The sequence below is a fragment of the Erithacus rubecula genome (assembly GCF_903797595.1).
Source record: "Erithacus rubecula genome assembly, chromosome: Z".
Taxonomy (NCBI): Eukaryota; Metazoa; Chordata; class Aves; order Passeriformes; family Muscicapidae; genus Erithacus; species Erithacus rubecula.
The window spans coordinates 10964090-10981064 of NC_136661.1; the positions used below are offsets into that span (position 1 = coordinate 10964090).

The 16975-nt window shown below is 37.8% G+C and overlaps 1 protein-coding gene across 1 annotated transcript; it reads left to right on the plus strand.

Moving 5' to 3' along the window:
* Positions 1-35: 35 nt before the first annotated feature.
* Positions 36-16524, plus strand: LOC306814284 (betaine--homocysteine S-methyltransferase 1). The gene is made up of 8 exons (XM_079330205.1): positions 36-224; positions 3901-4033; positions 7874-7992; positions 9938-10129; positions 10695-10842; positions 11682-11864; positions 15448-15676; positions 16153-16524. Exons 1-8 carry the CDS (start codon positions 186-188, stop codon positions 16325-16327), a joined length of 1218 nt encoding a protein of 405 aa, XP_079186331.1. The 5' UTR covers positions 36-185; the 3' UTR covers positions 16328-16524.
* Positions 16525-16975: the final 451 nt, after the last annotated feature.

Sequence of the window (16975 nt, forward strand, 5' to 3'; positions counted from 1 at the left end):
CCCGCCGAACCAAGGCGCCCCGCGGGCTCAGGGGCCGGGCCGGACGGGGGTACCGCCCGCAGCCTGCCCACAGCGTCCCGCCTCCTCCTCGGGCTATAAACGTGCGGCCGGAGAGCTCGCCGGGGTGAGGTTCGTGCCGAGCCGTCGGGGCAGAGCCGGGCAGCCAGCGTCCCTGGGCGAGGAAGATGCTGCCGATCAGGAAGACCGCGAAACAGGGCAAAAGGGTAAATCTCCCGTCTCCCTCCCTCTCGCAGCCCCGGCCGCCGCTCCCCGCGGGCACGGGGGCCGCGGGCCCGGCGCGGTGCCCTCGGCGGGGCGGGGCGGGCGCGGCGCGGAGCTCCCGCCGCCTCCGCGGGCTCGGGTCCGCGGGCTGCCCAGCGCAGCTGCTGCCTGGCTGCCACCACCGCCGCCCTCGCCGATTAGCCTCCCACTAAGGTACTCGGTACCTCTGCAGGTAAGGCGATCTTGTGGAAGCCTAAAATAAAGCCATAATAGTTGTACCTATTCAGCTTCGAGACGTTAAAGATACCTGGACACTGTTATGAGGCAGATAAATTAGATTGATCTTAACAGTCACAGCCCACATAATGTTTGTGTTTCTCTGAACACAGAGTAGAGCCCCAGAGTACAAAAACATTTAGCGTAATATTATTTGATACACAGATTAAGCAGGACTCACAACGCACTGCAAATTAAAATAGTAAATATTTTAAGGATAAACTCTTGCTGGATGAGATTTGTCTCCTGCATCTTGTCTGCTTTATTTAAAAGGTCCAGACTACTCATCCCTTGATTATTATGACTGGTGTTTGTAATATCAGCACAGACTCCTATGCGTGCCCACTTCTCCCTCATAAAGCTCAAGAAATAAAGCAGAATAAAAAGTTATCCAGGCACAGCCATTCATGCCATTAAGGCAAAGCTATGAGCAGTATCTAAGTCAAACTCTCTGACATACATGGACTGGAACCCTGCCCTGCTCTATGAAGGTCAGCATAATCATGTATTCTGTCTTTTGTACAAAGGGCCCTGTTGCCATTAATAGGGCACATCTTTCTCAGATTAGGTTTTACTCATTTTTATGTGTAGAGCAAAAGAGCAGAAAGACATGGGAAGAAGCCTGTGAGCTCTAGGTCCTACAGGTAGATCAGTTATGAAAGAAAAGGTGGGGGTTATTTGTTCTGCTTTTTATACTTTGGCATATGCCACCTAATTTCAACACCTAGCAGAAGAAAACTGTCCTAAATTCCCCCTACAAACAGTGGACTTCTCTTAGGCCTTGAGATGTGAATAGTTGTTTCAAGATTTATTTTTTCTCCACTGATGAAATAGTGGTTTATCGGTTCACCAAGCAGGCTTTTCACTTAGTCAGTACAGTTACATGCCTGAAGATGGTAGTAGGAGTATCTTCATGGAGGCATTTGCACTCATTCTTTCTGTGTATAGGTGTATGGATCATGTGGTGCAACTTCATTCATAGTAGCAAAAGTAAAGAAGAAAAGATGGCTCAAAAAAGCCTTGGATAGCTTTTTACACATACTGTTTTTGTCATTTGACATCAGATTTGTCTCCTACCAGATACCTAGCAGTATAATTTTGATCTGGATTAGACATGAGTGCACGGCTGTAGGTCTCCGAACAAAACAATGTTGATGCTGAACTTTGGTTAGCCATATGGTGGTTAAAAAGATAGTATTTTGCACAGTATATAAATAAATGTGGTGTGAAGAGAAGATATCAGACTAATAATAAAATTTGCAGAAAGGTTATTTCCATTTGAATCCAGCATGAACTGACAAATTAGGTTTTGATTAGGTATTTTATGCTTTGTATTTATCTCTCCTGCCATTAGATACCCTGGTGCTAGACTTGATATATCACAATATGTTAAGGTGCCATGGTCTATTCAAACATGGCTTATGTTGCTTCTGTGTGACAAAAGCGAAGATTCACATTTCAAAAGGAAACAGAACTGTGAAGAAAAACTGCTATTAAATACGAGAAATGACCTTCTAAAATAAAGTTCTGTTGTAGCACATTTAAATACATATATAATAATAAATATAATAGCTATATATGATGTAATTTTGTGTCTATTGCTTAATGTTCAGTTAAAAAGCAGCAGCTGAGGCTGCCTTCATGTTAAAGATTTCTTTTTCCTCTGCACACCTGTTCTGTGCATATTAAATTTCTGAAGCAGGCTTCATCTACAAAAGATTCTTTGGCAGACAGAGGGAGCACAGATTCAAGCAGTGAGCTTTTGCTGGCGCCATTTGAGTCATTCGATTACAAATTAAAGTTAGTCTACTGCATGCACAATCTTTACAAAACCTCCGACATTTACACTAAAATAGTTTCTCCTTGGTTCTCTGGAAACAAAGATAAAAAACTTGCATACTTAAACGAAGTTTTAAAGTTAAACCAGTCAATATTTTGGCAAGTCCATGGTATGCAATGGAACATGATGTGGAGATTCGCAGGCCAACACTTGTTAAAGCTCTGCACAGCAGCAGAGTACAGAGCAGTCCTGCCATTTTGCTGGAATGCCAGTGCCTCAGCCAAAGCAGGTGATGCTCTCAGCCAGGCTTTGTAGTCTCCAAGGAAACTTGCACTGCTGTGCTTGGTGCTGAAGCCAGTACAGCTGGCACAGTGTTCCATACTGTTGGAAAGGCATACTCTTCTTCTGCCAGAATGGAAGTGCTGAGACGTCATAAGTGTTTGTCTTTGCTGGACATATGGTGTGAGATAATTGTATTAATTAAAAAGAAATTATCAAGAAAGATGATTACTGAAGTTTGAAAGGTAATTGTTAAAAAAAAGTCAATTCAGCATGAAAATCATGCTTAAATCTATGTCCATAAGGTTTTTCTTTTTCCTACTCCCTCAAACTTCTTCTGTTGAAATGCCATCAAGAAAACCATGGATGGAAGTTTCATTCTTACCTTTGATTAATTGTTATCCTGTACCTTCATACAGGTAGTCTTCATTCAATCACTTTTTAATATAGATAAATTATGGTTGCCATTCAATAGCAGAAATCAATCCTACTCTAATAGCACTCTAATTCTGCTTTTTAGAAATTTTGAACAAGTCAATGAAGTAATGAAAGGAATAAAAATGTTATGTATTTTAGGAGAAACCAGTATTTGTTCTCATGTTTTTCAGTTTTACAAAAATAAAATTGCCACTTTCCTTGAGTTAGTGTGGAGTTCAAGGGAGAAGCAAGGTTAATCTTGCATATGGCTCTGCAAGGTCATTTGGCACTCCAAAACATTCCAGGGCTACACAAAACAAACAGGGTTTTCTTCCATTTGGTAAATCTGGTTAAGTAAACCCAGGCCTGTGTAAAGACTGTCATAAACTGCAAGTCAGCTTTCTGAGATGCATCTTGTTTGGTAGGAAACTGTTGCATGACTATTTTTATGTGATGCCTGTTGTGCCATCTGGTGTCACAAGCTGCTTGTGGTACGGCTCTGTCAAGGTTGCATTGGAAGCTAGAGAGCAGATGAGCTAATAAAGGGATCGGTGGTACTAGTGTCTTATTTTAAGAAGTTTCTCATGTATTTTACTGGAGAATTTGAGATGGCATATTACTTTCATAGGAACAGAATTGGACCACTGACTTACAGTCCTGGGAACAATATCTCTGGAATATAACGTAACTGACTAATGAGAAGTCTTACACATAATATATGTGTGCATGTTAAAGCCTTATGCTGAAAAAGAGCACATCTACCATTCTTTAATTAGAATTTCAGAAAGGAAATTTATTACTTTTTTATTTTTGTGGCAAAAATATTTCTGCTAGCTCACAGAAATTTATATCTACTCTGTAAATATAGAAAATAGCCACCAAATTGAAGAACTGTGATTGTTAACCTGCCCTCATGCTTTTTCCAGGGTATTCTAGAACGCTTGGATGCTGGAGAAATTGTGATTGGAGATGGGGGATTTGTCTTTGCTCTTGAAAAGAGGGGATATGTAAAAGCTGGGCCTTGGACTCCTGAAGCAACTGTAGAACACCCTGAAGCAGGTCAGTTTTACTGGGAAATTATATTCCTATAGTGAATGTAAACAATGTTACAGTTGGCTAAATAATACATACATAGGAACTCATAGTAGGTTTTAAATACAAGTATTCCTTTATAACTGTAGAATTACAGTAAGAACAGCCTAAAAAACTGGTCACCTTACCTGTTTTCCTTGCTCCAGCACTGGCCAAAAGAAGCTGGCTGGGTAAGAATATGAGTAATGTAAACATCTACTGATATCTCTTTAGAATGCTTTCTCAGTTTTCAATAACTTTCAATAACTTTTTTTTCCAGGGACTTTTTGATGCAGATGTGTTTATATTTGTGCTTAATAACATTCAGTGATTTCTCATGGATTTGTCCAGTCTGTCCTTGTGCTGATCATTTAAAGCATGTAATCTAAAATATCTCATTAAAAGGAATTCTGCAGTTAACTATCTGTTTGGTTTAGTTCTAGTCATTCATTTATATTTATAAATTAAAATAGGCTTTTTTATTAATTCTTTCAGAAAAGGCAGTTTTAAATAAACATGATAATGGGAGTACTTAATGTTTCTGGCTCCACTGTAAAATGGGGGAATGATAAACCCAATAGTAACCTAAAAATTGCAATAAACATTTAACAGAGTAACTCTCTTAAAGTGGACAGAGAAAAAATGACCAACCATTCTACACCTTCCAGTGAAAAGACTGTAGTGTTTAGCAGACAGTGCAGAAGCAGATGCTATTATCTATTTATGCATGCTTCATTACAAGAAAGCATTTGCCCTAGTAATATGATGTGCACTTAATGCCAATTAAGCATTCAATTCAGAATATCTTGGGAGAAAAAAATTCTTTGTTCTAGGTGTTTTCCATTTAGAATTAGTCTTTTCCTGCTATACAGGAGAAGAAGGAAGAGGAGTGCAAGGAGAGATATCTTAGTTCTTTTGTATCACTTTGTATGCTTCAGTTATTTATTCAGCCTAATCCTTCTCAGCCTTCAAATGTCAAAATGACATTTATGTGTCGCTTAGCATCCTTAATTTAGGGTTATGAGCAGCTTTAGATAATGCAGAGCTTCAAGAAAGATTTAAGGATTGATGACCTAATTTGCTGATTCTCATCTCCCAAAGAGACATTCCATCATCTCTCTATTTCTCTCCACGTCTCCTACCTGCCCCTGCATGTTCCATCTTACAACTCTTAGCGCTTGTCCCACGTTCTTTATTTCCCCTTTCTTGCCATTTTTGCACCACCAAAGCCCTCAACTCTTTGTGCATTTCTTATAGGCTGTTTATAAATCCACCCTTCAAGGCAAATATGCTCATGTTTTTTTGTGCAGTGAGGCTGCTTTCCCTCCATGAGTGCTTTTTGCTCCTGCTCCATCAAGGGTCACGTTACTTTGAAAGCAGATGTAATAGAACACAAGGAGCAACCGGCAGAGCCAGTGGGTGTCAAACCATACAGCTACCAGAGCTTCTTATCCTTATAAGGAAAGGAAAAGAAAGGAAGTTCTAAGAAGGTGGCATGAAATAAAGGGAAAAAAAATAATTCAAGGCCATTAACTGTATTAGAAAAGAGATTTTCCAGACTGATAATTGTAGAAATTAGGAGGTCTAATTTTTTTTTCCAAGATGGATCAGATATTGCTCTCTACTGAGCCATATGCATGGGTGCTTATTGCCTCTATCTCCTTGCAGTTTGTCTGTGTCTTTTATGAAATGTCCAACTCGTGATGTATTTAAATTAAAAACTGGTGTTACACATCTGACTCCTAAAAATGCATCAAATTATTAATAATGGTTTAGCCTCATATGTGACTGTTATTCCCATTTCTCAAGTGCTGAAAGAAACATGCTGGAAGTCACACTAATGAACTACAGAGTGGTTTGGGTTTTTGATATTGCATAGTGCTATGGGTTGATAAATACAACAGTGTATTCTGCTGGCAAAGCCTATTTGCCTGAGGCTGAATGAGATTCAGGCTGATACTCACAATACTATTGTTTCCCTCAAAGTGTATCCCATGTCTCCTATTCACATGCTTGGTATTTTGGGGTATGAAGTTCCTTAATCATATGTGTTAGATAATATTTCATTTTCCTACTTATGTCACCATCCATATTCACACAAATCCCAGCCATTCTTTTAGGAATGGTCTACTATCAAAGTGTCATAAAGCATTTTTGAAAATATTTGTAGAATTTTTTCCCCTTTTCTTATTTCCTGATCAGTTTTCATTAATGCTTCCTCATTCAGCAACATAAAAAAAAACCCAGTAGAAACATACAGAGACAGCCTTTCTCTTTGGGATCAGTGGCCTATTGTTATGATATAGGGAAAAAAATTACTCCCAGCACTACAAATTCTTGTCTTTTCATAAAGATATAAAAATTAAATTTGTTCCAGGCATTCAGGCAGATCCCAAGAACTTTTTGAACAGTAGCTCTGCTATAACCTGTGCTCCTGGAAAGATTTTTCTGACTGCTATGTAAAGAACCACTGTGTTAAATCACCTATATAGCAGGAAAAGAAGCACTTTGTAGTTACCCAAGGTGGCAACTAGAAATAAAATACTGTGCTTGTAGAGAAAAGCAAAGGACACTACACCAATCCTCCACTGAAAGCAGAAATGCTTGAATGTATGCAGGTTGGTTCTAGCAACACAAAGTGCTGTTTGAGCTTCTCTGGTGTAGAAAGCTGTGTTTGTTGCAGCATACAGGAGTAATTTTGCTCTCATTACAAACTTGCATATTTTTTAGTGACACAAACTGTGTCAGTAGACAATGAGTTGGGATAAACTAGGATTTCAGGAAAACTTTTTAAAACATCTGCCACAGAACTTGCAGCATTCTTGTGTGTGTAGGTAATAAGTATCTTGTGTATAGTACATAGAGAATTCCTCTATTTGCTATAAGCTGTTGAACATTTAAAGCTGTTTTCCATGATCAGTAGCATTCTAGTAATTATTGTAATTATTATTCTCTGGGTATATATAAAATCAATTGAGAGTTCCTGTTCTGTTCCTGCTGTTGGAATTGCAGGGCACTGCTTACAGCCAGAAAGGCACAACTGCATTTAAAGAGTCTTTTCCCAAAATCCTAATGTAGGAAACTTGTCTGTTATAAGTAATGGTAACCTTTTCTTTAAAATGGGTGTTGTCTATGTAGTAAAATCATCTGGTGGAGACATGTGGGAAGACTGTGGTGTGAACCACATTTCTGGAGCAACAAATCTTTTAAGTAAGGGTGTATTTAGCAAAATAGAACTTTGTTTTGGGTTGAATAGACTCTTTTAAAGCTTTGTTGGGGAGAAAAGTAAAAAATGCAAAATAGAGGAGGCAACGAAACACTGCATTCTTTGATATAATTATCATCTTCTCCCTTAATTTGTTGCTATAATACTTTCTTCTGTCTTCTTCCTCATGGTATAGAAGCTAAGAGAAGACAGCTTTTTCATTGAAGAGCCTTTTGTCTGGTATTCCTGGTTATGCTTTCATGTTGTTTTGTCAGACATCTGTTGTCCCTTCTTAAATCACTATTAAAAAAGCTCTGTATCTCAGAGATGTGAAGGTTTGCAGAACATAGAGGATAGGCAAGGTGGCAGGGAAAACTGAATCTGCAGCTAAATTATATAGAAATCTTTGGACATTCTTGGCAGAGAAGAACTAAGGAGAAAATTTTCTACCTAACATTTTGATGGTGAGAATAAAGGAATTCGAGGCAGACTTGGGTACTGCTTCTAATTTCTCATAATGGGTCTTCTAGTAAACACAATGTCACTTATTTTACAGCAATATTACATCAATAAATAATGGATTTGGAGATAACACAGTAACAATTTTGTCTCTTAATTTGCAGTTCGTCAGCTTCACCGAGAATTCCTCAGAGCTGGATCCAATGTCCTGCAGACCTTCACTTTTTATGCCAGTGAGGACAAACTAGAGAACAGGGGCAATTATGTAGCTGAGAAAATAAGTGTGAGTAAAACAGTTCTGTTGGAGATACAAAATAGGCTGATGAATTTCAAAATGTTTGGCAGAGAGATTATTAAGTTTGTCCTAACAGTTTTGCCTATATTTGAGGACCAGAGAACAAGATGATGGAATTTCAGATTTTGAAAACAAGGAAAGGTGAATTGACAAAAAACGCTAAACCAAAACAAAAAATCAAACACAAAATGGGGTAAGGGTGGAGAGAGGAAAGAGAATGCCCACATTGTATTTTCTCTGTATTTTTATCTGAGGAGATGGGTTTACTGGAGTTTTGATACAAAGATTATAGGGAGTATAAATGCACAGAGAGCACAACTAGTGAAAAAACAGAACTGTTTTAATATCCAGAGAAATGACTGAACTGTAAAAATGGTGAAGAGAATAGTGAGTATCTAATGAGAACAAAATGTTTTTAGAACCAAATCTTCATTAAGTAGCAACTAAAATAATCCAATCTATATTGCAGGAATATTGCAGTCAATATTCCCCTTCTCTTGTGTGAAGGTAATTTGTTACTTCAGCAGAAGTACCATGTCAGTGTTTTCTTACCCCCTCCACAGAGGAACTGTAGGATGTTGGGTGTGTATACTAGACACAAGCCCAGGGTTGGAGCTTTGAGACTAGAGGGTTTGGCATTGAGTGGTTTCTCTGACCCTGTTCCTTTGGTCCTACTGTACATTTTATTTTCTAAAAATTAGAGAAAATTCTCCAGAGCTCAGTGAGGAAGGAATATCTGTATCTATGAAGATACCCTCAGAAATTAGAATAATCTGTACACTGGGGAAACACTTCAGGCTTAATTGAGGTCATACCAAAATGTCATGTGACCAAGTTTATCTGAAATGCTATAACTTTTACATTTACTAGATACAACACTGAAATGTCTGAAGTAGTCCCAGAAACACAGTACCTCTGGAACAAGCCATGCTTCAATTCTTGCTGACATGCAAAATTATAAATACTGGAGACCTCCTGGTACTGGGATTGCATTACATCAAACCTCTCAAAATTTATTCTCTACCAGTTCTAGAATCAGTTTCCTCCAGAATTTAACTAATTTATGGTTCCACCTCTCAGACTCCTCCCATGTACCCATGCACAAGTGCAAATGGACGACAATCTGTCAACAACAGCCTTAAAAATCAGCTGCATTTTTTGAGGCAGGCATGTAAAACTTCATCTGATAGAAGCCTATGGAGATTCTAAATAGTTTATGGACTGCAGAGAAACCTGCTATAATTAGATTTTTTTTCTTAGTTTAACATCTTTTTGAAAAGCTGTTCTGGTCATCCCAATTTAGATATAGAAGGAATATGACTTTCTGTCTAGGTGATTAATTAACAATATTTTTCCCTTTATTTAAGTTGGCAACTTTAACATCACAGAATTAATGATATCTTTTTAAAAATGTCTTAAATAACTCTGTATGAATATTATATTGGGGGCATTATCAGGACACTAAAATACATTTTAAAAAAGAGAAGTTGAAATTCCCATATATTTTGTTTTCCATACACATATTTCAGATTGAAAGCATATGCTGAGATTGTAAACTAATTTTCTAAGAGGCAAAGAAAATTCCACTTCACACCAAATACTTGCTTTTTATAAGCTATTTGTGTAAGATCTATTAAACGTAATGTATTTGGTAGTACTTGATAATATGATAACTTAGAGGAGGCAAGAAATTAGTTTCCTAATGTTTGTTACAGTTTGGATCTTATCTTCCTAACCAGTATTACAAAAACTTTTGATTTTAATTACATTTAGTTTAAATGTAATTAGAATTTAATTTAATTAAATTTACTTTAATTTTTAAAAAAATATGAAAAGGCCATCATGACTTTTGACTATTTTTGTCCTTCTAGGGTTCTGAAATTACATGCATACCTCTGGTAAGATAAAACTAACATAATCTATATTCACACAGTGCAACAAAGTAAATGAAGCTGCTTGTGACATTGCAAGAGAAGTGGCTAATGAAGGTGATGCTTTAGTGGCTGGAGGAGTCAGTCAAACACCATCTTACTTAAGCTGCAAGGATAAAACAGAAGTTAAAGCAGCCTTTAGAAAGCAACTGGAAGTCTTCATGAAGAAGAATGTGGACTTCCTAATTGCAGAGGTAAATCTGTAAAAAAAGTACATGCCTTCAACTGGCACAGTGTTGACTTTAAAGATGTCTAGTCTCCTTAGGGACTATCACTACATGTTGCTACCTCCTCTAAAATTTTCTGCTGTGCTTTTATCCCAGTAGTATCAGATTTTTCTAAATGCCCACCAGCATCTGCAGCTGTTCTAGAACAGGACCTTGAAACCTCAATTTCTATCTTAGTCAAGTAAAATTCTGTACTGATACAAAGAGAAAATGCTAATGGGATCTTGATTAATCCCTATTTCTTCTGGTGCATGGAAAGCAACCTAAGATGCCTAGTTGACAATAGTTCTTTGGTTAATCCTTGATTAACGTCCCATATGGGCATTCTTTTTCTGAAACAAAAGTATTATTTTCATTTTTTTTTTACTCACTTTTAAAAATCCTTTTTAACTGTGTGGCCAGTACACTCAATTGAAATATGTTACTATAAATAAAAAAGAATCAAATCATTGTATTGATGGTGGATTTGGGGTCTGGATTAGTATTTTTATATTTCACTGCTGAGAAACAAAATAGCTTTAATTTCTTTCAGTATTTTGAACACGTTGAAGAGGCTGTCTGGGCAGTTGAAGTTCTAAAAGAATCTGGAAAGCCAGTTGCAGCTACAATGTGCATTGGCCCAGAAGGAGACATGCATGGAGTGTCCCCTGGACAATGTGCTGTCCAGCTGGTAAAGGCTGGTAAGAATCCGTTTGAATGCACTCTTTAAGAGTATGGAACAAAGTAAAGTCCCTAATGATTGAAATAAATAGATGAGTATCTCAAGTAGGTAGCTTCCCAGTTGTATCTGATAAGAGTTTTGACTCTGTAGAAAAGCTTTTATATGTACTTTACTAAAAGAGTCTTGTAAAAACTTATGGAAATGCAGCTCTGAAATCTTGTTAATCAGTATGAAATGTGTGAGAGCAATAGCTGTAAACAACTGATACTGAATACAGCAAGATCCTAAACCTATTAAAATTTCATTGCAGACCCATCCCCAAATTCTAGAATCACAAGCACAAAGCTGCCTTTGATTCTCTGCTCTCGTTTTTGCACAGAGTTCAAGCTCAAGATGAGAGAATTAAGAGGTTAAAAGAAATAATTATTTAGCCTATCAAGGGGAAGGGGAGAAGAAATTAATCAGGGGAATTATGATTGAAGGTTTACATATCTATTCCAAACTGCTCTTTTTGTTTCAAGTTACAGGTGAAATCCTAAGGTAAAATTTGTGTTAGGAACCTGCTACCTGTTTGCATGTATGGCTCTGTGTAATCAGACTTCACTTGTTACACCCTGTAAGAAAAAACAACTGTAAGAGGGTAGAAGAAATGAGTCATCATTGGAAAGGTGAAGAGGAGTGCAGCTGAGATGTTAATGGCATGATCAAGCTCGGGAGAGTTGTGCCTGGCTCTAGCACAGCTGGCTTGTTTCCATAACACTGATGTAAAGATGGACAGTGCTGCTTCTAGAGTGCTGTGGGACTTTTATCTCCCACTTCCTGGAGAGTTGTGACTTGGAGTTGTTTCCCTTCTCCTAGGTGCTTCTATAGTTGGAGTCAACTGCCATTTTGATCCAGAAACTTCCATCGAAACCGTGAGGCTGATGAAAGAGGGCTTGCAGGCTGCTAAACTGAAAGCCCACCTGATGTGCCAGCCACTTGCTTTCCATACACCTGATTGTGGAAAGCAGGGATTTATTGACCTTCCAGAGTTTCCCTTTGGTAAGACAGGGATATCTTTTTTGTTGGTGGTGGTTGGTTGTTTTTGCTTAATGGGTTGTTCCCATCTTTTTTTTTTTTTTTACCCCAGCTTTTACAGCTGAAGCTGCAAGGTGTCCTTTTATTCAATACAATGAGTCTGAGCTATCCTGTCTGGCATTTTCTGGACAGATAAAAATGTAATATTGGAGTAAAGATTATCCACATGGTGAGAATACTTCAGTGGTATCACAGCATGTGACTCAATGTGTAATTATGCCACAATTGAAATTAATTTTATAAATGTTTTTCCTCATGCTATAGAAACTTGTTCAGGACAGCTGTAAGCAGTCCAAAGAGCAGCAGCAGTAAAAACCCCCATTTTTCTGGGTTGTGAAATCTATCCTACAAGTGCAATGTTAACCTGTGTAAGAATTTAATGTACAATGCAGTACAAAGGATATAGGAGCATTGTTATTGCACTCATAACAAGTGTGACACTGGAGACACCAGAAAGGGGACTTTAATATTGCTAACAAATTAGCCATTTGGAGAAGTCTATGACATGTATGCTCAGGACAAACTACAAAAACAGAAAGATTCAGCCATTTAATATTTATATAAGACTTGTGTATTTGGGGCTTACTTTCACATGAGTAAAGGAGCCCTTTAACATAAGGGCAAAATCAGCTTAAACATTTTTGGGCTGATGAGAAAATTCTTTCATTTTCAGATACCATACACAATTCTTTTCAAGATCAGAATAAACAGTATTAAAATGTTCACAATCTGAATTTGCAGCCAGAAAAAATGAGAGGATGTGATTGTCAGGAAGCTGGTTGTTTTCCTTTAAATTCCTCTCTTTACATAAATGAAGGAAAGAGAATAAAGCCTATAAGCTTGAGGCTTATCATTAAATGGTAATAACACGTCTGAGTCCTGAAAATATCTAAGATGTTTAAAAGTGTTAGGAACTCATTTATCCTATTCTTTCCTTCATATAGTTCCTCTGATTGCATGCAGAAAAAAAATCAAACAGATGCAGTAAGCAATCAAGTGAGTGGAAGGATTCACTCTGGTTTGTTATGGTTCTTGGCTTCTGTGCTATAAGCAATCTGTATGACATCTCAGCATTTAGAATTTCCATGAATAATTAATTGGTGAGGACTGGCTCTCTGGGTGAGTGTTTTCAAAACTCAGGAGCAGCAATTGATTACTTGACAGCAGATAATTTGTTTGGTAAATCACTGTTAAACTACCAAATTACCTGATTTTCATGAAGGCAATAACAGAGAGATCTTTCAATATCTGAAGAGTACATAAACTCTGTACAGGGCAACAAGATCTAAGTTTCTAGGAAAGCATTAGGAATGTTGTATGACAAACTCCAGCAATTAGATGCCAGAAGTATTTCTTTTTCTGAAGAACTTTCTCCATTTTTCTATGTTTTCTCTTCTGTGTTCCTGCAATTTCTCTGAAATGTCATCAGTTAAATAAGGACAATGTTTTAGAAAGAAATTACCTTATCACTGAAAACATACCAAATTATCTCAAGGGTAGACACATCGAGCGGAGAAATGTAGGAGCATGTTACAGTTTTTCTCAAGAACTGTTAAGGTAGAGATATTTAATTCTAAGTAAAGCCAAGGGAAGTATTGCATTGACAGACATGGAAAAGTAAAATGTTAGTTGATTTTGGGAAGAAGTCTCTCCTCTTTGGAAACAAGGATGTTGTGTGGGACATTTTCAAATGCTTTGTGGAAATCCTGGAAGGTGCTATTCATTGCTCTTCCCTTCTCCACCAATGCTGAAACACCATCATGGAGTCCACCAAATTTGTAGGCACAATTTGCCCTCAATAGAGCCCTGTCAGCTGCCACTAATGATATCCTTATTTTCCATGTGCCTTAGTACAGCTTCCAGGGGATTTCTGGGCTTTTTAAGACTGGCTGGTCTGTATTTCTCTGGCTTTCCTTTTCCGCCTTTTTAAAAGTGTGGGTTATGTTTCCCCTTCTTCAGTTACTAGGAACTTCACTGGACTGTCACAAGTTTTCAAATATGATGGACAGTGGCTTCGCCACTTCAGTGCCATCAGATGAATTCATCTCATCAAGTCACATGGATTGTGACAGGGTGATGAAGGATACAGGGGAACAGTCTATACTGTTACCCTGAAGTGGTTATGATGAAGACAGGGAAACAACCTGTACTATTCCCCTGAAGTTTAGTTGCTTATACAGGTGTAAGTTGAGTGCACAATGATGCATTCTTACTGTTGACCATTTGTATAAATTTTGCATTAGCTTTTAATGATATGTGAAAGAGAAGGAAATAATGCATTTGTGCTTCTGATGCTTTCTATCATTTCTGAGGACTGTAAAAAAGATTCTTTTTATTTAAACAGCTTTCTAAAATGCTTAATCTAAGCTTTCCATGCAATATTAGCCCACCTACTTTTCCTTTGTCCCATCTTTCTCTTTGAGACCAATAATTTTCTGTATAAGAATATATAATTGCCTTCCTTCTTTTTTGAACCTGATTCGTGAACCTGGTTCTTAACTACACAATGGACTTAGAGTAGATCTGCTTTATATCAAACTCTTGCATGTTAAGCATTTTTGGGACAGGACATAGTGACATTCTTCAATCCTACCTCTCTTTTGTATTGCTGGAGCTTTACTACCTCAACCACAGCTTCTTTACCCAGTAGTGTTGAGTGCACAGACATGATGCTGCACTTGCCTGATAACCATGATCTTTCACATCCTGCAGATGTGCCTTAAGAAATGGGAGAATTTTTATTTTTTTATTTCTTAAGAGTTTCTTCTTCAGTCCCCATTCTTTTCTTTATGCCACTCTTGTGCCTCCGGCTCCTTGAGGTGGGCTTTTCCTTGCTCTTTTCAATTTTTATTCCTTTGCTTTCACAAGTCTACTCTCTCAGCTCTTGTTATGCCATCACTGTGCTCAACACAACTTGCAACAGAGTGAAGGATTCAAAATAAAGATGGCATTTTAACTTACCTACACACAGAACTTCCCACAAGGAATGAGGCACCAAGCTGCTTATGACTGGGATTGTAACTAAGGGGTGGGCTAAGAAATAGCTGCAAATCCCAGCTGAAACAACTGACTGCTGGTATCTGATTGTGGAGAAAAGTATAATAAGCATTTGTGAGGAATGACGAGTAGGATTATTCCTATGCCAGTGGGTTGATACCTCCTCCTTTCACAGATTAGTGTGTAGTAATCATTTTTTCCAGGTATTGATTGCTTATTAGGAAATATAGCCATAACATTGAAAGTATTCAAATTCTTCAGATAAGAACTCTGCAGGATGGGAAACATGATCAGCCTCAGAAGGTACTGAGGCACTGTCTTGCAAGGCCAAAAATGTTACAAGCACAGGTCAGCAGAGCACTGCAGAATCTGAAAGAAAGCCCTCTGAAAGTTTCAATCACTGATTCTAGGTCAGACAATTCAAACATGTACATATATAACCACTTTTGCAAACAGCATGCAAAAGTTTCAATAACATAGTTTCTTACCAAAAAATGGATAAAAATTGAATGGACTATGGTGGAAACTTAAGATATGAATGTCTTTGCAGGTCTGGAGCCAAGAATTGCCACCAGATGGGACATTCAAAAATATGCAAGAAAGGCCTATGACTTAGGAATTCGTTTCATTGGAGGCTGCTGTGGATTTGAGCCGTATCACATCCGAGCAATAGCTGAGGAGTTGGCTCCTGAAAGAGGATTTTTGCCAGAAGCTTCTGAGAAACATGGCACCTGGGGTGATAACCTGAGCATGCATACCAAACCCTGGGTCAGAGCAAGGTATGTATATCTGACTTGGAAACCAAGATATCTTCTGCAAAGGCTTACTTTGCTTCACAGAGCATGCTTAGCTGAGATGAGCATCTAAATATCACTGTAAACATTCTGTGTTTAGAATATATTTTATGTCTGATAATTTCAAAGAATTAGAGCTGACCTAGGAGCAGGGAAAGGGGTGAAGGAGAAGTAGAGGAGCTCCTGTGAATGTAATTCATGACAATGAAAAGGAAAATTTGTCAGACTATTGTAAATCAGCTCCTAATGGTGGCTTGCTTACAGTCTTCCTTTCGAAGATGGAAAGATACTTTTAAAGCATGTAGCATTTATTTGCATAATTTCATTCATACTTCTATATCTAAATATAATGTCAATTTTTACAAGTTAGATGACCCTTTGCAATTGTCATTTAGGGCACATTTCCATCAATATTATGAGGTGCTGGAAAAAAAAACCTGAATTTCTTTTTCTTTATTTAGGGCAAGAAAAGAATACTGGGAGAATCTGAAGCCTGCTTCAGGCAGGCCATATTGTCCTTGCATGTCAAAGCCAGATGGCTGGGGAGTGACCAAAGGAGCCAAGGAGCTGATGCAACAGAAAGAAGCAACTACTGAACAACAGCTGAAGGAGCTCTTCCAGAAAAAGAAGTTCTAATCCACTGCAGTAAATCTTAAAATGATTTATCTACAGACCATCTCATGCTTCAGAAAAAAAATCTGTGAAGAGTACTGTGTTGATTTATCAGTTAAAATGTAATGAAAGAGACAAAACGCAGAAATAATGTGATTACTTAGTAAATATGTCTAACTTTGATAATAAAATCCTTCTCTGGATGAATAGTTTAAAGAATACAGTCAAAAGTAATTTTTGATTCTTATTATCACTGAGCTTCTGTTGGCTGTGTGCCATTAATTGGGTAGACAGAGAAATACTTGGAAAGTAATAATCGGCTCAATTCACCTGTGAAAAGAAAAAACCATCTATAAAGACAGTGGTGATGAACTTCAACTTCCAAGACTGTTTTCAGTTTGGTATTATTGGGAGCTTCCCAAGACCTCAAGATTTACTGAGGACTAGTGCAGGAACACACAAACTGCCAATTATTTGTGGTCACTTTCCTGGTCAAAAGAATAAAGGTAAACTGAAAACTGTATCTTATAATTGCAATCAAAACCAAGGAAAATAAGGTCTTGTAGGAATTTCTTATATCCAGAGAGCTTTTAGAAAAGACAAAGGGCAGGTAGGTAACTCAGTTTTTGTCTTAAAGTACCATGTATACGGTTTAGTCTTCTGGGGACCAAG

What these genes read in the sequence shown, in the direction of transcription:
- LOC306814284 (XM_079330205.1), top strand. Translation starts at nt 186, where the DNA reads ATGCTGCCGATCAGGAAGACCGCGAAACAGGGCAAAAGG. An exon ending in CCGCGAAACAGGGCAAAAGG is followed by an intron (nt 225 to 3,900) that starts GTAAATCTCCCG and finishes TGCTTTTTCCAG; the next exon opens with GGTATTCTAGAACGCTTGGA. An exon ending in TGTAGAACACCCTGAAGCAG is followed by an intron (nt 4,034 to 7,873) that starts GTCAGTTTTACT and finishes CTTAATTTGCAG; the next exon opens with TTCGTCAGCTTCACCGAGAA.